We start from the raw sequence: 22,709 nt of genomic DNA, 5'->3' as shown, positions 1-22,709 counted from the left end.
GGACCTTGATGTGAGTGACGTGGGAGAGCTTTTGGACTCACATTTTGAGGAATTAACAACCAATGAAATAATTTGAAATAGAGATCCATCTAAATTTTGAAGTAACAGAAGAATCTGATATTCCACAGCCTCGCAGATCATTTATAAGGCAGAAAATGGCTGCAGCTTTTAAATCAACTTCTGAAGGGTTGGCAATCATTGAAAAGACACAAATATGGAAAGAATTGCAAAAGTGAAAAGAGAAATTTGACTGTCTAGAATGCTACAATGAGATTTTTGAAGGAAAAAAAAAAAAAAAAAAAAAAAAAGAATCTAACTGTGCAATCTTCTATAAAAACATTTTTTTAAAAAGTGAAAACCCAGCTGTTTCTTCATTATCAGATGCCCTTCCATCTACCTCATCTGCACCTAGTGTCACTTATGTGGAAGATATTAAATTCTGATGAAGATATTGACGAATAAAAGTTGAATAAATATGTACAGTACATATATTACTACAAAAAAATAAAAGCAAGTACAGGCAGTTCTTGCTTTACGAGTTCCCCTCCCCCCATGTATCAACAAATATGAATATTAATTGCAAAAAACGAATGTTAAACATTCATAAATACTGCATTCCAAACCACGTGCATAGCTATACAATAAAGTGTACCCCACTTTACGATATTAATCAGTTCCGTCGTATCGTCAGAATATCGTGAACTGAACCCAATAACACATTGGTTTTTTTTTTTTTTTTTTTTTTTTTTTGGTAATTCGTTTCAGTATCTCGGAAGTTGAAATTTTCGCTGTATAACTAAGCTATTTATGTCATTTAAAAGGTCATGAGCATGGTTTGTAAATTATGATAGTTACCAATTCAAATCACTAAAAGGTACTACACTTTCATCGTTATCATATGTTCCGTTATAAGAACCAATTTTGAACGGCTTTGTGACATTTTTCTAAAGAAAATTTCTGGACGTCACGACCATAAAACAAAAACAATTTGCACTTTCCGGTTCATTGGGTTTTTCTGTTAGTGCAAACAATTATAAACGGGTAGTAAACTCGATCTTGCGTTTGCGAAAATGCCAATAGCTGGAATTGTGTGGTTGTTTACGTTATTATGGTGAAATATGTTTCCCTTTTATTGAAATCTCCAATCGCATAAAAAACACGAATTTTCAGAATCTTCTCTTCGTTCCTTTTTTTTTTTAAAGCTTCGTAAACTTGTTACTCCATGCGAATTGTGTTAGTTGTAATTTGTGCCGTTAAAAAATGTTTATGCATGAAATTTATAATTAAAAGAGAAGATTATCTTGGAAACAAATGCATCTTGAACCATTTCTGAAGAAGACGACTCCTTGTGCAACAAACAAACGAGCCAATAATGAGTGATCAACGAGTGTGCATTTAGTCGATGATGATGAAGAATAAACATTCTTTAACATTTGTAAGTCAAATAATTTCTCTATTATAATTTGCTTGATTTTACAGGCTATGTTTTCATTTCTTTGGATAAATCAATCATTGTTTAAACATAAACTAATTAGCTAACTAATTTCATTGTTGAGAATGTAACCCCTATTTTTAACCTTGTCTATAGGAAATAAATTCCCGCTTTACAAGCGCACGCTTGGAACGAATTAACTCATAAAGTCGAGAACTATTTACACTCATTTTCTTTTTTTCTATTTTGTAACTCTTTGTTTTTAATTAAAATTAGCAAGTATGATATCTTGCTTTTTTTATTATTTTTTATTTTATTTTATGTATCATATACGATGAACCATATTGCATACATACATTATAATAAAACATTGTATAGACCATTTGATGTTTAGTTCATGGTTTTAATGCTTTAAAATGGCTGCTGATTTATACGATACATATCATAAAAGCTCAGGAATGCAAGATACACATACCGAACAGAACTTATAACGAACCTCTTGGAACGGAACTCTTTTGTAAACCGAGAGTTGCTTGTATTAAGAATTTGTTAATCTTGTGAAGCATGTGATAAAGATGTGGCAGTAAAGTTTCTGGTGCAATAAAAAGGACACAAAGTGAAGGAGTTCGAAATTGTTTTATTTATTTTTTATTTGTTTATTTTATTTATTTTTTTTTTCCAAAGTAATCACGACCTGATTAAATGCACTTATTGCACCATTCTAAAAGTTTTAGAAATTAGTAGGCATCCAAAGAGATGATGTTCAGTTTGGCAGTTATGGTTTTCCTAATATGCCAAATCTCTTTCATTTCAGGGCAGTTTTCACCTTGGGAAAGAATTCCACTAGATTGGGAGGGAAAGGTGGATGGTTAATCTATACCAGCGGTTCCCAACCTTTTTTGTCTAGCGAACCCCTTTCAGTGTAATATTTTTTATCTCAAACCCCTTTCAACATAATATTTTTAATGCGAACCACTAAGCCTATATTCTCTGGAATCATATATTTCTGAATTTTTATTATAAAATACTTCCAGTACTATGTTTTTATAAGCGACATTGCATAATAATAATTTTTATTATTAAGTATTATTTATACTTTGTAAAGCAGTTATTAATAAATCCAAACTAGATTTCAAACAGGCTTAGAGTAGAAAACTAGCTTTTAGTCCAAATGATAGATGAGCATTCTGGTCTCTTGCCAGAGCTATTGGCCGCAATTTTTGCTCATCTCTGTTCCCACCTCTAACAAAACCAGATGGTTCTGTTGCCACATCAGTCAAAGATAAAGCTGACCTGCTAGCATCCTATTTTGCTTCCAACTCATATATCGATCTTGGTAAATCACCTCAAACCATTCCCAGCACACTCCATTCAAAGCCTCCCGTGGACTTCTATCAAAAGAATGTCAGGATTTTGATGAATCTGATGCTAAGGAAACTCCAGGTCCTGATGGTATTTCTCCACTTGTTCTCTAAGCCTGCACTCCTGAGCCTACTCCTGTTTTTGTCATCTTTTTTCACTTTCTTATTCCAAAGGTGTTTTTTCTTCTGCTTGGAAATTTGCTCATATCCAGCCAGTTCCTGAAAGGGGTGACAAATCCCTTCCATCCAATTATTGTTCCATTGCGATTACTTCTACTCTATCCAAAGTAATGGAGAAATAAATTAACTGCCAACTCTTAAAACTATCTGAAAATCTTTCATCTGATCAGTGATTGCCAATATGGATTCCGTCAGTGTCATTGCATTGGTGATATTCTGGCTTATGTTACCCATCTATAGACAAATTCAATGGAAAAGTTTGGTGAAACTCAAGCCATTTCTCCTGACATTTCAAAGGCTTTTGGTCGTGTTTGGCATAAAGGTCTTCTAAATAAGCTTTCATCCTATGTTTTGCCAGCTGTTCTTTGTAACGGTGTATCCAGTTTTCTCTCTAACCACTCACTGCAGGTGATGGTAGACAGCTCTGTCTTCTAACTTGTCCACTAATACTGATGTTTGCCAAGGTTCCGTTCTTTCTCCCACTCTTTTCCTCTTGTATATTAATGACCTTCCATTGACTGGAAATCCTATCCATAGTTTTGCTGACGATAGTACATTGCATTCCTTCCAGTTTGAGAAATCTTGCCCTGCTCAAAAAGCTTCAACTTCTCGAATATCCACTGCCAAATCCTTAAATGCTGATCTCCAGATAATTCTCTAGTGGGCAAAGATAGCTTAATTTCAATCCATCTAAAACTCAGTCCTGTCTTATATCTCGCAAAAAGGATTCTTCTGCTCCTATGCTTATCTTCGATGACGCTCCGATTTCTAGGCAAGAGCTTGGGGATTACCCCGACTAATCTCTTTTGGCATAAAGCAACATTACAAATATTGCTTCCTCTGCATCTAATAAACTGAGTTTTCTCTTTCGCTCTCAGCTTTACTTTTCTTCCAACTGTTGTTGACTCTGTAGAAATCACAAATCTACCCTACCATGGAATATTGTTCCCGCATCTGGGGCAGTGCCTCCAAAACCTTTCTCAGGCTTCTAGATTCCATTCAAAAGAGGGCAGTTAGGCTAATTGATGTCTCATCTCTAACAGTCTCTCCACTCTGTCTCATAGACTGTAAAAAAAAAAAAAAAAAGTTCCTATACACAACAATGATCCTTGAGAACAAAAAAAAAAAAAATTTAGTATGGAAAACATTTATTTAATATGATATACTGTAAGATAGTAAACTAATTATTATGGGAGATGTGGTTTCTTTCTTTGGCAATTTTTACTTTTTATTTAATTTTATTGTTTATTATTAGTTATATTTTGTAGTTTACAATAATATACCTATGTAAATCTATGCAGACACCATTACAGAATTTTTATTGTGAATCCCCAGGGGTTCGCAAACCACATTGGGATCCGCTGATCTATACGATGCTATGTTTTGTTAGAAATATCTTCACAACAAGTGTGGAATGGGCGGGGGCTTTTTTGTGCAACAAGAATAAGCTGCCTTTCTCTTGTAATTGCTGTCTCACTCAGGAAATACACTTCAGTAGTCTTTGAAGCTCCTCTATGTAGAACATAACATTGACTCTCTCCCTTCAGTTATAAATTCTTTGTGAATCACATCATTTGTCAAAAAACACAAACAACGTCATCTTGATCCTGGACTTGTGTAAATGAAACCTTTTGGGCTTCGATGATGATTTTGAAATCCACTGTGTGCTCTGGCACTTTATCTTGGGTCACACTAAAACATCTCCAGTGAAAATACAGTTGAGGAAATTGGATTGCCTTCATAAGTCTTGATAAAGGCTTTGCATGACGACACTCTTCATTGCTTCTGCACATCTGCAAGTTGTGCTACACAAATTTTGCACACACTTTCCTTATTTATATCCAACTCATCAGCCATCATTCTGAGAGTTAAACAATGATCTCTTGCCACAATTTCCCAAACTTTTGCAAATCTATCCTCATTTCAAGAGGTTGACAGACATCCATCTTTGAACTGCTTATACTATTGAAACACTGGTACAACTTAACATTTTATCACCATAAATACTTTTAAAATTTTTCCCAGTTTAAAGCAAAATTTGTTATTCATTTGTCACTCCATTGCAAAATCATGACATGGAACATTACATTAACAGTACCCATTGTTACTTGCAACCTGTTAGCCTACTGAACAATCTGTATCACCATCTATTGGAGGAAGTTGGAATTACAATGCTACTTCTGTTTATTTTCAAACTCATAGAACATAGTTGCAACATCACTAGTCCAGGTACTTTACCACACCTGTATATTTGCTAGAAATCTGCTTACTTTGAATTTTTAAAAAAATTTGGCATAAAGGTAATCTTTTAAGGTGAATAAAAAGTTTATATATAAAAATGATAAAATTTATTAGTAATTTACAAGCTAAATACAGAAGAATAACCCATCTTCGGGGATTCAAGGTACCATTATTTAAATTTTTCCATTATCTAGATGTGTTCCCCAACCTTTTTCAAGTTGCGACACCCGCCACATTAGCATAGTAAGGCATTTTTAATAGGGTAAAGAAAACACATTAAAAATAGATTTTTCAGAATATAATTCTAACCAATATTTAATGTGATGGTTGTATCTGAGAAACCAGCTTAAAAATTTGCAGCTGAGTGTTTGTTAAAGCCAACCTCGTGTCATCCTTGCCGTTCAGTCTGTTTCTTGCCTTTGTTTTGATATGAAGAAGCATTGAAAATCCACTCTCGCAGAGATATGTAGAGGCAAATGGAAGTAAAACTCGAAAGGCAAGCATGGTGACATTTGGATATGACTGGTACATAGCACACCAGAACTGAGTCAGCAATTTTTCATAAAACAAATTACGTGCCGAGGAATTGTTCTGCAGATCCAAGAATTCATCCTGTACTTCTTCGGGAATGCTGGCTACATTCAGGGAAGCAGAGAATGGGTTTCGTACCAGTGCGGCTTCTTCTGTAAGCTCAGGGAAGTACTGCTGAAATTCCTTTTCAAGGAATTCAAGGTGTCCATTAATCTCCTCCTTCAGATTCTCATCCAATTCGCCTTCAGATTCTTCTACCACACTGCAGAGTTTCCAAGATTTACATTCCAATGCCAGTTTTGCAGCTTGGATACAAATGCCTGAAGATTACCTTGAAATTGGATAAAATGTTTCCTTTCCCTGAAGTTTCAGGTTTAGATCAGCTTATTTAGCTGGTCTAAAATGTCTGCTAAGTAAGCAACTCTTTTCTTCCAAGCTTCATCGTTAAAGTAAGCCACAAGGTCATGTTTTCCTTGCACTTCCAGGAACAACTCGATTTCATCTTTCAACTCAGGAATGATTGACAGCATTTCCTTTCGACAACCAGCTTACAGCAGTGTAGAAAAGAACCTTGTGATCAGAATTCATGTGTTTACAAAGTTCTTTAAACAGATGTGTTGAGGGCTCCAGATTTGATGTAAATCACAATTTTCATCAGAGAATTAAGTACCTTGTGCAGAGGAGCTGGAAGAGTCTTACTGGCAAGAGCATATCGGTAAATCATGCAGTGAATGCCCTTTGCGTGGGGAGCAAGTTCTTTCACTTTTGTCTGAAAGCTCGACTTTGACCCTAGCAAATCTGGTGCTCTATCTGTACAAACCCCACAGACAGTTTTACCACTGTAGTCCTCCAGTTTCAGAAAAGGTATTTATCTTCTCCATTATATCTTCACCTTTTGTAGTAGTTTCAAGTGCACTACAAAACGAAATCTTCTTTGTCATCTGAATGAATATATTTCACGAAGACAAGCAACTGAGAACATGAACTTATGTCTGTTGATTCGTCAACTTGAAAAGAAAACAATGGAGAAACTTTGATTTCATTCAAAACATGCTCTTTCACATCTACGGACATATCTGAAATGCGCCTCTGAATAGTGTTATTGGACAGATTTGTCGCATCTTCATCTCGCTAGCTTCCCCAAGAATTAACTTCACCGTCATGTAAGGGTTTTTTTTTTTTTTTTTTTGTTTGGCAATTTCCAATGCAACTTCATATGATGCTTGCACTGCTGCTGTGCTCTGTTGCTGAAAACTTCCTGTAGGATCAAGTCTCTGAGACCAGTTTCATGGTGTCGAAAGAACTCCAAATCCTTTTTATTATGTTCTGAATGCTTTGTCTCTAAGTGACGTTTCAGTTTTGAAGGTTTCGTAGATTCAGCACTGAGAGCGACATTGCACAAAACGCATTGTGGCTTCTCTATGCCATTACTGATCAAGGTGGTAAAGCCAAATTTTAGATAAGCCTTCTGAATATTTAAGTTTTTTTCTCCATGGGTAGGGATTTAGCACAGACTGATGACGACCTATTGACATTCTTTAGATTTTAGAAAGTGCAAGCATTAGCTAACCCACACTTGACAGCAAGTGGCTGGTTTCTATCATGGTGCCAACTAAAGGTGGTTGACTATTGGTGAACTAAGTTTGTGCCGGTTTGCATTAGACGGCCCATCGTGGACATTATTGAATTACATCGTTGCAAATATAATGGCGACAGCAAAACATACAGGGTGATCTTCAACTACGTTAAGAGAGAAACTCACCTTTATTCAATGGTCCGTATTCGGCAGTCTGTTATTCACACATCAAGACACTGATTAAAAATGAATTTTGATATTGAATTTTGCATCATAGTGAATATATATATATATATATATATATATATATATATATATATATATATATATTTTTTTTTTTTTTTCAGTTTACTATTTGTAACATAGAATTTTATTCTAATGATAACACTGCATTTGTATATTTTATTTTTAGGGAGTGAATCAAGGTCTGCCGCAGCAGAAATTTGAAAAAATATTCAAGGCCTGCCACATTAAAAATAATATAAAATGTTTAATATGGTGGGCTTTTAATATTTTTTAAGTTTCTGCTGCGGTGGTCCTTAAGTCACTTTCTTTCGTTTATCAAAAATCAGTGTTACAACCACTAGTAGAATATTGCAGTGTAGCCATATAGAAATAAATAAGTGTTGAAAATCTTTGTGGTGAAATTTCTTATAAAAATAATTGCAACTAAAAATAACCGTGGCGACCCCCCAGAAAACACTTTGCAACCCCCTTGAGGGTTGTGACCCACAAGTTGGGAACCTGGGATCTAGATAGAAAGTGCATTTAATGCAGAAATAATCAGGCTAAATAAGAAATAAAGAGATTAAGAATGCAATTTTATTAACTGCATATAAAAAGCATAAACATGTTGACGATTCAATGTTATATTCTGCCATTAATACATTCCTGCTTACGCCTGTTCTGTTTTCTCTATTATATCAAGTTTAGTCTGCGCAGGTGGCACAGTGGCATCATCGGCGTCCTCCCCATATCTGGTTGACGAGGCCCTGATTCGAATCCCGTCTATGAACTTTTATGGGATTTTTTCATTCCGTTGGCTGAGTTAATCAGTCTCAGGCATAGGTAGCAGGCCCCCCCCCCCCACAGAAACTGGAGTTTTTCGTCCAGGGAGCACACAATATGCAGACACAATACACATGGGTATATGAATTAACCTGTAATAGTTTGGATTATATCAGGTTTGTCACTAAGCTTTAATGTTGTTCTTCTTTTCTTCTATGTATGAGGTTAATTAACTTTAGGAGCCATGATGAGGGTTTTTTAATTTAAAATAAATGTAAAACAGTGATATAATCTGTGATATCAGTACAAAGTTCACTTATCACGTGACTTGCTGTTTTCTTTTTCCGGCACTGCAAGGCATCTGCGCTGTATGTAAACATCCGATCTCAATGTGCTGTTAGCGCGAATGTTCCATTATTTGGGGTGCCAATATTTCGACAGTTTACTGTGGTAGTTTGCAAGATCTTCAAGAATCTTTGAATAAATTAGGTAACGGTTGTATTTTACACGAAAATTGATTACAAAAACAAGCATTATGAAAGTTGGAAGAGAAGTAAAATTTAGAGTAGAATAATCAAAAATTAGAATGAGTTTGTGATTTTGTGTATGTAGGAACAGTCTTTAATGAAGTTGGAAGATTAGCCATGGAAATTAGAAAAAAAATATTTAAGTAAATTATTTTTCAGAATAAAAGGGAAATTAACTAAAAGACAATTTGTTTATAACAGTTTTAGGCTAGTTTAACATGTGGAGCAAAGAGCTGGGTAAGAAATGATGAAAATAAATAAATAAATAAATATAGTTGAACTCGTTTATAGCGAGCCCTCTTACAACGAGTAAACTGAGATATTTTGTTTGGTTTCATTTAAAAACAGCATTCAGTTCGGATATAACGAGGGAACATACCGCCATGTACAGCAAACGAAGTGCTTGTCATCCTTTACAAATGAGAAGAAAGTTCCTACTTGTCCTCCAAAAGAAATTTTATAAAATTGCCTGTGAAAGCTGCTATCTTGAACGATCAATGTCAAAGCAGCGAATGCTTCTAAGCTCTCTAGAGGTCTGCTTTTACCTACTCTGCAGCAGCGAGCTGTAAAACACACCCCACTCCTTTTCCAATGGCCAATCGCTGGCTGCTGCTGAATAGATAAAAGCAGAAGACCTCCGGAGAGCTTAGGTGCATTCTCTGCTTTGAAGCTGATCGTTTCGGATAGTGGATTTCGCAGAAAATTTTATAAACTGCTCTTTTAACAACTAACTCTATTCTCACTTCTAAAGGACAGTAAGAGGAACTTGGTTCCAATCTCAGAGCCCGAAGAGTAAAGCAGTGGTGAAGGAAAACACTGAAATTATTGAAGAACTGCAGACTGGTCAGAAGAACATAGAGATATGCAAGAAGTATGGACTTTCTTTGTCTACTGTTTCAACACTGTGGAAAAATAGACACACAAGATGTGCTCGCTGTATCCGAGTGCTCGTTATACCCGGGTCAGGTGATTCTGAACAATAGAAGTGTAGGAACCAGAGGCAAACGTGAATTGCAAACTGTAAAAGGTTAACCTACATATGGAAATTATTTATTGCCCTAAAAAGGATTGATTGTTTCAAAAAGTGATTATCCAATTTTCAGGAATGAATGTAGGGTCCAATTTTCAAGAATGAATGTAGGGTCATTTGATTGGTCTTCTGCTTTTGTCTCAACTTTCTTCTGATCAGACTTAAGGCACTGAACACCTCTGCATCAGTATTGTCTGTAGCTTTGAAAAAACACTGAAGGTTCTCTACACTGTCAATAGCTGCTCCATATGATGGAAACTGAATGGAGTTTTCTTCATGTGGTATGGTTGTTTATTGGCTCATTAGCTGCTATGGCTATAGTGCAGTTTTCTTCATCTACTACTACTTCACCTGCTACTCAGTTTCTATGATGTCTTCTGTTGTAAGGGCTCCCAACTGTTGATGTTTGGAAGTTGATTAAAATACTCTGGACTCCCTTTTTTGCAACCACTCAGATAATGGAATGTGATCTGCCTCGCCAGTAACGTTATCTTGCTTTGACTGAAATTCAGCCTTCTTGAAATAGTTTTGAATGCAACTTTGTGAAATGCATTCCCACACATCACTCATAAAGTGTATAGCATTTAGAACTGAGATTTTAATTTCAATTCCCTTGTCTATTCTGTCAATGAGCAAAAGGACCAAGTTGCGATTAACATGAGCTTGAAACTTTTGATCATACCTTGATCCATTGGTTGTAGCACTGTTGGAGTAACTTGGTATAGTTTTACTTGGTTAGACAACTTGCAAGAAAGATACCCCTCTCTCCCCCATTGGTTCAAGTTACAGAAGGACAGGAGTGGCAAGCATACTTGTGATATTTATATGGAGGTGCATTTGGGTGCAGGAAGCTTCATCCCATGAGCCTGAACATCTGCACCTTTAGCATTAACAGAAGCATATGATACAAGAAAGCAACTTATACGGCCTCGGCCAAAAAAAAAATCCCATTTCACCATTCACTCCAAAGGTTTGTCCAGTTTTCCTTCAATTTATTTAAGCTATCAGCTTCCACAACTGTCAGGTTCTTAATATGAGCAAGAGGAAGAATCTCATCAGCGTTGTACCTGCTCAAACCATTCAAAGCCTTATACACCTCAATCAGATCACCTAACAGGTGTCTAGTCTCCAGATGCTGCAGTTTGCAGAACTTAAGCCTTTCTTGGTAAGAGCACCCATTTGTTCCCCTCACCAATCTTGTTGCCCTTCTCTGTACTCGTTCTAGCAACTCTGTATCCTTTCTGAAATGAGGCCCTCCTGACCTGTATGCAGTACTCAAGGTGTGGCCTGACCATTGCCTTATGCAAAAAGTGATAATCACCTCTTATCCTTGCTAGCAAAATTCCTGTATATCACTGACAAGACACCATGACCTGCTCTGGCAGCGTGTCTGCACTGCTCAGTAAACTTCATATCTGACTGCACAATTATCCCCAGGTCTTTTTCATTCTCCGCTATCCTCAGTGTAGTACCACACAGTCGGTATGTTGCTGTGGAGTTACTGCTATCTATGTGCAGTACTTTGCATTTGTCAAGGTTAAACTTCAGTTGCCACTTCACAGCCCATCTGCCCAACTTTTCTAGATTGTGTTGCAGTAGAATACTGTCATTAACAACCTTGCCAACCATTGTATCATCTGCAAACTTGGATATTAAGCCTGAGGTACCTTCATCAAGCTCATTGATAAATATACAAAACAATAATGGGCCCAACACTGAACCCTGGGGGACTCCACTAATAACATTAGTCCATGAAGGGGTGTTTCCATTGATTACCACTCTGTCTTCTCCCACTTAACTGTACCTTTATCCATTGTAGCAACTTGCCCTTAATGTGCTCCAATTTTTTTTTAATTTTTTTTTTTTGCAGTGTTTATGAAGTAATGGTTAATATGCAAGTGAAACCTGCACACTTGATGTGATACATGTGCTTTTCTGGCATTTTAATGTTTTTTTATGATATTAAAAAGAAGGAAAATTTAAAAAATAATAATAATTTGTGAAGTTAACATATCATTATTATATACAGGATTGTTAAAATTAAAGAATCCCTATGTAGAGGGCTCTGGGGCATGTTCTAAGACTCGTACTGTAGAGATTTTTGGACAACAGGTACAGTGAAGAATGTGCTCACCATTTATTGGGAAAAAAATTAATTACAAAATTTGTCACTGTATGCCACGTAACTATCTTAGTTACGATTATGCAAATAAAGTAAGTTATTTACATAATCGTCACTTATTGCCACAGTATCACTACTCAGCTCTACTGTACTGTTTAAAAGCAAAGCAGTCTCTTCAAAATCATACAGTAGATGTTTGCCTGCACTACAGCAGCAATGCCAACAATGTTGCAGGAAATGGTGCTATTAGTGAAGCTGTACTATCAGAACAGCAACAATGCAGCTGTGGCTATCAGAGAATTCTGGCATCAGAAGCACATAAGGCATGGACCTATGACTGTTTGTGCTGTCCCCAAAATGACTGCGAAATTTGAAGTGACAGGACATCTTGGTGTTCGACCAGGTAGAGGTCGAAAACGAGTGGATCTCGTGTTGAAAATGCGGCTATGACTGTCATTGGATTTATCAAGTCAATCTCCATGTGGTAGCACAAGTGTGCCAGCTGTTTCTCGTGAAGTGGACATGCCTTATTCCACTGTGAGGGAATAGTAATGTGTCAGGTGTTGCAGTACTATCCTTACAAGATGCACATGCTACAGCAGGTAAACCATGGTGATGCAGATATTCTTTTCACATACACACTTCAGTTTCTGGCACAAATGACAGTGGATATCACTTGGCCATGGAACATCCTTTGGAGTGATGAAGCCCACTTCTGCTTAAATGGACAAGTGAATACACACAACTGTCCCGTTGCATTCTCCAAAAGTGACAGTGTGGTGTGGATTTATGGCAACATAAATCCACACCACATTTTTTTTGAACAGGTAACACCGACTGGATCCCACACCTGTCCTGTCACTGGTATTATGAAATGTTGGCAAATTTCGCAATGCCAGAGCTGCAGCAATGTGGGTGCCTTCGGGATGCCATATTCGTGCACCATCCACCATTGTGTCCAAAGATTGATAAGGCAACACTTTACAGACGAACGGGTCATCGTCCGTTATTTCCAGACATCTTGGCCACCCCAATCACCGGACCTCACCCCATGCGACTTCTGGTTGTGGGGTTTTTCGAAGAACCAGGTGTATCTGGAAGGATGTCAAATTCTGGCAAATCTGAAGGACAGCATTAGACGTCATGTGCTGGCTATTCCAGTTTACATGTTACGTCTTGCTATAGAAAATGCCATTCTTCAAATGGAAACTGTTGTTGACTAAAAAGGAAGACACATTGAACAATTTGTTCTGGTGCATAAAGATTTTTCTTTATGGACCTGATTAATCTTTCTGGTCCATAAAGATTTTAAAAACAACATTTTGGAATTCAAAAGTACATCACCAAGGGTGTCAAGACTAATACTCAAGATTTCTAAGAGGTACAAGCTAAAGATTATAATGATTTATGCACCAACATTGAGCCATGATGATGAAGAGGTTGAAGAATTGTACACTGAAATTGAGTCTTCTAGATGAGCAGAAAACCCACTACACTATTATTATGGGAGACTTCAATGCTAAGGTTGGAAAAAGACAAAACAGTGCAGAAAGGGGAACTATAAGAAATTTTCGAATTGGTGAAAGAAATGAAAGAGGTGAAAGACTTATGGAATTTGCAGAATCTCAAGGACTGTCAGTAATGAACACTTTTTTTTTCAAGAAAAGGGTGAACAGAAAGTGGACATGGAAGAGTCCAAATGGATTAACAACTAATGAAATTGACTTCATCCTCACTAAGAAGATATATTGTGAATGATGTTACCATCCTGAATAAGGTAAATGTTGGAAGTGATCACAGAATGGTAAGATGTACACTTGATATAGATGTAGGAAAGGAAAGGAAAAAACTGACTCGAATAAATAATACAAAGGTCTTTGAGATAACAGAAGAGGAGAAAAAGCAGTATGTACTGGAACTTAAGAACAAGTTTGAGCTTCTGCAGACTGCTCAGGACCAAGATATCAACGAGGAATATTACAACTTTTTGTGCCAACCGGGCTAGCCGGGTGAGTAAAGTGCCTGCCTGGCAACCCAAAGGTCTCGGGTTCGAATCCCGCCTCGGGCTTGGATCAAAGTACTGCAAAAACCTTGGGAGGTGCATTATGGCCACAGAAGCCGATGCGCCAATAACTACCAAAGGGGGGGAAAAAAAAGCAACTTTTTGAAAGTGATAAAGCCCAAGAAACCAATAGGGAAAAAGAAATCCAAAGAAGAAAAAATTAGTCAAGAAACACTTGTCATGATGAACCGAAGACGACAAATGAAGAGCAAGAAAAACACTGACAGGGAGAAAATTGAGTATAGTGAGTTATGCAAAGCCATTAGAAAGAGACTCAGAGAGAACATAAGAAGATTTAACACAAGAAAAGTAGAACAAGCATTAAGGGAAAACAAAGGATTTAAATCAGCAGCAATACAGAAAGACAAATGATACTGAAACTGAAGAATAGCGATGGTGTACTTATAAACAGGGGCTTAGAGGGGAACAGGTATCCTGAGTGTTATCAGACACTCAGCCTAAAACAGTGATGGATCCAATATCTCTCTATTACAGAAGATTTAGAAGAAGTCCGGTTGGCCTGCCTCCCTAAAATCCACTCATGCACACCTTCTCGACGGTAAGCCCTGTTACGTCACTTAGGTGGCAACGAACGTGTAGAGTGGTTCTCTTCAAGACGCCTGGTCAGCGTGAAGAGGAAAAGACCAAACCCTCCAGCATATGAGAGCACAACAATACAAATGGCCCTCAGTCCCCAGCAGCTTTCACTCTCCCTCTTACGGCAGCAAGAGGATCAGAGTGGAAGCAGAGGGTGCTATGAATCTCTGGGTACGACCAGGCTGCCATGCACGGAAACTGAACTTGGCCTGTTATAACGTACGATCACTCATCGGTGAAGACAGGATATTAGAGCTGGAAAAGGAATTAGAAAATGTGAATTGGAATATCATCAGTTTGGCTGAAACAAGAAGAAGAAATAAATCACTTATAAGTTTATCAAGTGAAAATCTGCTGTACACCAATGGAAACAGTGAAAGGAGTGAAGGTGGAGTTGGGTTTCTGGTCCATAAAGATTTTAAAAACAACATTTTGGAATTCAAAAGTACATCACCAAGGGTGTCAAGACTAATACTCAAGATTTCTAAGAGGTACAAGCTAAAGATTATAACGATTTATGCACCAACATCAAGCCATGATGATGAAGAGGTTGAAGAAATGTACACCGAAATTGAGAGTCTTCTAGATGAGCAGAAAACCCACTACACTATTATTATGGGGGACTTCAATGCTAAGGTTGGAAAAGGGCAAAACAGCGCAGAAAAAGGAACTATAGGAAATTTTGGAATTGGTGAAAGAAATAAAAGAGGTGAAAGACTTGTGGAATTTGCAGAATCTCAAGGACTGTCAGTAATGAACACTTTTTTCAAGAAAAGGGTGAACAGAAAGTGTACATGGAAGAGTCCAAATGGATTAATAACTGATGAAATAGACTTCATCCTCACTAACAGAAGATATATTGTGAATGATGTTACCGTCCTGAATAAGGTAAATGTTGGAAGTGATCACAGAATGGTAAGATGTACACTTGATATAAATGTAGGAAAGGAAAAAACTGACTCGAGTAAATAATACAAAGGTCTTTGAGATAACAGAGGAGGAGAAAAAGCCGTATGTACTAGAACTTAAGAACAAGTTTGAGCTTCTGCAGACTGCTCAGGACCAAGATATCGACAAGGAATATTACAACTTTCTGAAAGTGATAAAGCCCAAGGAACCTACAGGGAAAAAGAAATCCAAAGAAGAAAAAATTAGTCAAGATACACTTGTCATGATGAACCGAAGACGACAAATGAAGAGCAAGAAAAACACTGACAGGGAGAAAATTGAGTATACTGAGTTATGCAAAGCTATTAGAAAGAGACTCAGAGAGGACATAAGAAGATTTAACACAAGAAAAATAGAACAAGCATTAAGGGAAAACAAAGGATTTAAATCAGCAGCCATGAGCAGTAATACAGAAAGACAAATGATACTGAAACTGAAGAATAGCGATGGTGTACTTATAAACAGCAGAGAAGGCATAATTCAAATCGCAGAAGACTACTATAGAGAATTATACAAGGAGCGAGGGAATGATGCCAGCAGTGGGGAAGATGGATTGCAAAGTAGCAACACATACGACATACCCGATATTCTTCCTGATGAGGTAGAACATGTATTGAAGAAAATGAAGAATCAGAAAGCCCCGGGGGAAGATGAAGTTACTGTAGAGTTATTAAAATTGGAAGGAAGAGACATAACACAAAAACTGGCAAGGTTCTTCACAAAGTGCATTAGAAAAGGTGTGACGCCCAAGCAGTGGAATAATGCAATCATAGTTTTGCTGCATAAGAAAGGAGATAAATCAGAAATTGGAAATTATAGACCAATTAGCTTGTTATCCCACATCTACAAGTTGTTCACAACGGTCATTACTAACAGATTAGAAAGAATACTTGATGAGAATCAACCGAAAGAGCAAGCTGGCTTTAGGACAGGATTCTCAACTGTGGATCTCCTTCACGTAATATCAGAGCTAATGGAGAAAGCAAATGAATATAAAACACCATTATGCCTGGCATTTGCGGATTATGAAAAGGCATTTGACTCCATACAGCATAAGGCAATGTTTCGGGCACTGGAAAGACAAGGCATAGATACCCCATATATTATGATTTTGAAGAAAATATATAAGTGCTACCTCCTTTATTAGACTAGACAAAGACAGTAGGAAATTTAAAATTGAGAAAGGAGTTCGACAAGGAGACACAATATCTCCGAAGCTGTTTACTGCTGCCCTTGAGGAAGCTTTCAGAAGATTAGACTGGTCGCAGAAAGGAGTCAATGTGAGCGGAGAGTACCTAAACCATTTACGATTTGCAGATGACATTGTGGTCATAAGCCACGATCCCAAAGAATTAGAGGAAAATCTTAATCAGTTATGCACAGCTAGTAAGGATTTTGGACTAAAGATGAATATGGCTAAAACAAAAGTAATGATGAACAAGTATGCCACGGAAAGGGAAATAATGATTGAAGGAGCAGTAATTGAAAAGGTGGAGTCATATACTTATCTGGGACAAGTTATTAGCTGTAATAATGATAAATGGCTGGAAGTCAAGAGAAGAATAAATTTTGGATGGATAGCATTCAGGAAATAGTCACATACTGAAGAGCAATATCCCAGTTTGTCTGAAACGTAAAATAATGAACCAATGTATACTCCCCACCATGACTTATGCAAGTGAAACTTGGACACTCACGAAAAGAATGGAAGAGAAGCTGAGAACTACACAGCGAAGAATGGAAAGAATTATATTGGGAATCAGACTGTTAGATAAGAAGAGAAACACATGGATTAGGCAGCAAAAAGTAAAGGACATTCTTATCAAAACTAAAGAACTAAAATGGTCTTGGGCAGGACACACAGCTCGAAGACATGATGACAGATGGACTAAGAAAATAACAGAATGGTATCCAAGAGGAGCTAGAAGAAAACCTGGAAGACAAAGGTAGAGATGGATAGATGAAATTCATGAATTTGTGGGTAGTAGATGGATGGCCAGTGCTCAAAACAGAAGGAACTGGAAAATTGCTGGAGAGGCCTTCATCCTGCAGTGGATTGAAAATGGCTGATGATGATGATATTCAAGTGATTTGCATTACGACAATGCCATATAGTGAAAAATTTTGTAACTAATTTTCTTTTCCAATAAATAGCGAACGCATTCTTTATTGTACCTGTTGTCCAAATTTCTCTTCAGTACGAGCCTTAGAACTCGCTCCAGAACCCTCTACATAGGGATACTTTAATTTAAACAACCCTGTACATGATAGGTGTTTTATCATTATTATTAACATAATGGTGACACTTTCATTAAAAATTTATTTAAGTCATGTTGAACCCACACAAAAACGGTAATTACTGTACCAGCAAGAAAAAGCAGATGTTTTGAATTAATAAAAGGAAAGGGGGGGGGGGGGGAATTGGGAGAACATTTGAATTCAGTGATAAATGGCTAGATTGAGTTGTAAAGAGTAGCTTCCTGTCCTCAGAGCTTCAAGTTAAATGTGAAATAAACAATTACACTGTAAATTTTCCTAAAAATTAGTCTCTGGTATTCCTTCTTGGTACTTTAAAGTGGTATATGTAGGAAAGCATTTTAAATTATAATACTCTTAGATGTTAGGAAATGCATGGTACTTAATCAGACTAACTATGGGCCTAGAAGAAAAGAATGCTAACAGGGAGAGAGCGGTAAGCAGGAGCATCTCAGACAGTTTAAATTCTGTACAATGGGATCAACTGATGATGTTCCTAACAGAAAATTCTAAGTGGGAAACATTCAAGGAATTAATCATGGAAGCTACTAAATGTTTCATACCTATTAATAAAATATTCTTCAAATTTTAGGCCTAAATGGTTGTCAAATGAACTGAGACTCAGGATAGAGAAGAAAAATACATGGGATGCATATAAATTATCAGGTGAAACAGAAGCCTATGGCAGATATAAGCTAGTCTGTAATCAAGTCACAAAGAAGGTTAGGCAGGTGAAGGCAGATTACGAGAAATCTTTGGCAGAGGATGCTAAGAAAAACAGCGAGGATTTCTTTACTTATATAAACTCTAAAAGGAAGGGGATGAATCTGATTGGTCCACTTGATATCAATGGTTCGACTGTTGATGATCCTGCTCAGATAGCAAACAAACTGAATGAGTATTTTGCATCTAAATTCACACATGAGGAGTTATTAAGGATTGAAAATGCCAGAAGGTTATCAAATTGTAGCGGGTTGCTTAATGTTGAAGAGGGGACTTTGACAGTTTAAGGCACTATATAGCATCTCTGAATTGGATGGATTGCCAAGGGATGGCAAATACATTTGAATTATAGAATACAGGCACTCCCCAACTTCCGTAAATTTGACTTTACGTAAGTTTTTCCTGGCCAGTGTTTTGCTGGCCCTTTAAAAAATTGTGGAACCTTATTTTGCATCCCATAGGAATAAATGGAGGTATTATATAAGGTATAAGGTATGTTCGTGTCAGACAGCACATGGGATTTCTCCCATCTCCATGTGTGTTCACTGTATCGAGGACAGTACACTCTCAAGCCAGAGACTCGAGTGTGTGGGCCATGTCTGTGCAGTGTGATTTGTTGTGCCCATTGTTTGTCTGGCTTATTGGCCACGGCAAGCTGAGCATGTCTAGAATCATGACAGGTTGCTCTGGCAGGTACTGCCACCTAGTTTGCTGGAATTTCAGTGGCTAGGACCTAAAAAAAAAAAAAAAAAAAATCCACGAGTTTGACGTTAATTCTTAATGAGATTGCTGTTAGGAAATCGCTGGTTGGGGTTGAATGCTACAGAGATGTGTTAAAAGGCCTAATAGGTCAGGCAAAATTTTGTTGTTATTAAATTTAGACATGTGGGTTATACGCTGGATGAAGGATAGTGGGAGGGGGAGGCTGAAGACTGGGTGGTAGAAGTAGGGGGGTCGATAGAGGAGATGACCCCTGCTAGGCAGTGTGGCATGCCCATGCCACACAAGAGAGAAGTTTGGAAATGGAGGTATTGTGAAAACATTGCAATGTGAACCCAATAACACAGAATCTTCTCTTCATTCCTATTTTCTATAGCCATAGCAGCTAATGTACCAATAAACAGTCATACCTATTTACTTATTACAATGATTAAAGGAAAGCAACCAACGTAAAGTGCAAGTGGTGGCAGTGCTCGGAAACGAAACAAAATTGATTTAGAAATGAAGATGATTAAGAAGTACGAAGCAGGACAAAGTTTGTCATCTATTGCATGGGAATTTGGTCTCGTTGCTTCAACACTGAATACTATTTTAAACGATGGTGCACGTATAAAAGAACATGTTAAAGGATCGATGCATTTAAGATCAATAGTGATCACAAAACAGCGTTCAGGTGTTATATCAAAGATGGAAAAGCTATTGATAATATGGATGGAAAATCAGATTCAGAAGTGAGTGCCCCTGAGTCTAATGACCATTCATGCAAAAACAACAAGTATTTATGAAGATATTAAGGATAAGTACAGCAAACTCCAAGCCAAGTTTGTGGCAAGCAATGAATGGTTTAGTAGGTTCAAGCATCGCACTGGTTTCCACAACGTTAAAGTATGCAGTGAAGTTGCCAGTGCTGATTCTGCAGCAGCAGAGAAATTTTGTGATGTGTTCGAAAAAACCCCTTCTAAATTTCTACAGCCCTCAACCTCTGCAGTGGCGTACTTATCAGCTGGAGACATTGATTCTGGCAACAATGCTTGAAAGGTAAAACTTGGTGACATTATGCTTGTCCCCTCCCTTTTTTGTAATTTTATAATTTTGAAATTTTTGTCATTTTTTCTACGCATGAGATAAAAAAAAAATTGAACAAATAATTCTATTTACAATGTTTGTCGAACATTTTTTGCTTCAATCAAATTCAGCAAGCATAGTTGTAAGTGCTGCATAAGCCTTTAGGGAAATTCCAATTTATAAAATTTGACTTACTCAGAGTTCCGTGGAACCCAACCCTTACATAAGTCAGGCAGTGTTTTTAAAGCAAAAATCACAGAAGCCATGAATGCATACATATCTTTAAGAAAATATTGCAGGAGGAGGATGCTGAAATGAATGACAACAGATCTGGCTGGTCAAATAGAGCAGAAAAGTATAGCATGGGACAGTTACAGAGTGATGAAAAGTACTGGTACAAGTTGGGCTGTAATAGTACCACAAATAAGGTCGAGGCCAAGGCTGTGTATGAGAAAGCATTGGTTAAAAGAGCAAAGAATGGGTACAGAATTTTTCATGTATGTGAATACAAGGAAGAAAAATCAAATCTGTTTGGACCCTTGTGCACTGGGTGTGGGAAAGTCTTAGACAACCCAGCTTATGTTGCAGATGAATTGAACAGGTACTTTGCATCTGTCTTTACTGATGAAAGACCCTTTATGGTGAGAAGAGGCTTTGCGAGTGAGGCTGAGCCATATGAAATTAGTGGTCATAATTATAAATGATTGTTTATTAGAAGAACCCTTGAACAAGAAAGCAAGTAGTTGATGGCATATACCCTGGAGATTTGAGGGAGTGTATTAAACCATTGAGGTTAATTATGAGGGCATCTTTGGATTGGAGAAGTGCCAGTGTATCACCAATACATAAAAGCGGCTATAGAGTGAATTTGTTAACTACAGACCGGTTAGCTGACTATATTGGCAGGCAGAATCTTAGAGGCAGTGATTAAGAATGCAATCCAGAGACATTTGGATACATGTGGCATTCTAAAGGACACACAACATGATTTTGTTGAGGGTAAATCATGCTTAACTAACTTAGTAGGCTATTTTGACACAGTTATGCCTGAGCTGAATTTAGGAAACAATTTCGACAGTTTATTTGGATTTTAGCAAAGCATTTGACTCTGTCCATCATGAGAGGTTACTGTATAGCTTGAACGGGTTGGGATTACTGGTAAGATTCTAAGATGATTGCTGGGTGGCTGCAGGAAAGAAGGCAGAGGGTTGTGATTAATGGATGTTCAAATTGATGTAATGTCAGGAGTGGGGTCCCCTCAAGTATTGGTTCTTGGACCACTGTTGTTTCTCATTTTCATAAATTACATCAACGAAGGAGTAGAAGGCTTTATGTCAATTTGTAGATGACGTAAAAGGTTGGCAGAGTCGTTAATGATCAGTGCCAAGCATTGCTCCTTCAGGATGACTTGGACAGGCTTCAAAAATGGTCAGAGAAGTGGCAGTTATGTTTTAATGCTGCTAAATGCAAGGTCTTACACTTGGGAAATAGCAACCCCCCAAATAAATTATACACTTGATGGGATTGAATTAAAAACAGTGGAAGAGGAAAGGGATCTGGGAGTTACAATATGGGCAGATATGAAGTTTTCTGAACAGTGCAAACAGGCAGCCAAGAAAGCCAATGGTGTCCAATTGATTTATCGAACAGTATCCAATAGAGATGGGAGGTCATAATCCCACTGTATAAGACAATTGTAAGACCACAATTGGAATACTGTGCTGAGGTATGGAGACTCATCTGAAAAAAGACATTGAGCTTTTTTCAAAAGAGTCCAAAGACAGGCAACTTGAATGGCGAAATTGGCAAAAAGAACAACCATATGAGAAAAGACTACGATTATGTGGGGTACAGAGCTTGGAAACGGCACTTCAGAGGTAACCTGATTGAGGTTTATAAGGCTCTGAGAGGGATTAGTAAAATGAATGAAGATAGAATTCTCACTGTTATAAAGAATTCCAAAACTAGGGAGTTATAAATTCAAATTACAGGGGTTAGGGTTTAAATTAGATTGTAGGAATTTTTCTTTTAGCCTGTGAGTCGAGTCATTGATTGCTGGAACAAGTTGCCCTTGAGGCTGACAGTTTGAATAAATTCAAAGATCAACTTTGAATTTGATTTATTTGATTTGATTTTTTTGGAATGATATTTCATTATTACAGGTAACTCCAAGTGTTACTGCATATGGTGTTCCACCTACATACCTACCACCTGTCACTCCTATGTATTCTCCTCGACCTGCCACTGTCTATTTACCTGCAGGTTATGATGCAGGTGCTCGCTTTGATGGTCATGCTATGTCAGTTGTCCCAGTAAGTTGATTTTCTTTT

At 37.4% G+C, this 22,709-nt stretch overlaps 1 protein-coding gene across 4 annotated transcripts in view; it reads left to right on the top strand.

Moving 5' to 3' along the window:
• Positions 1-22,709, top strand: part of LOC150091771 (uncharacterized) — a 165,146-nt gene that overhangs the window by 126,804 nt on the left and 15,633 nt on the right. For all 4 annotated transcript variants that reach the window (XM_090376882.1, XM_090376855.1, XM_090376864.1 and 1 more), the window contains one exon: positions 22,542-22,691. In XM_090376882.1, the coding sequence (XP_090233008.1) occupies positions 22,542-22,691 (150 nt within the window). The remainder of the gene's footprint in view (positions 1-22,541; positions 22,692-22,709) is intronic.

The sequence above is a fragment of the Mastigoproctus giganteus genome, chromosome 1, assembly GCF_048544385.1.
Source record: "Mastigoproctus giganteus isolate SK-2022 chromosome 1, ASM4854438v1, whole genome shotgun sequence".
NCBI classification, from domain to species: Eukaryota; Metazoa; Arthropoda; class Arachnida; order Uropygi; family Thelyphonidae; genus Mastigoproctus; species Mastigoproctus giganteus.
This window is presented reverse-complemented; position numbering and strand designations above follow the sequence as displayed.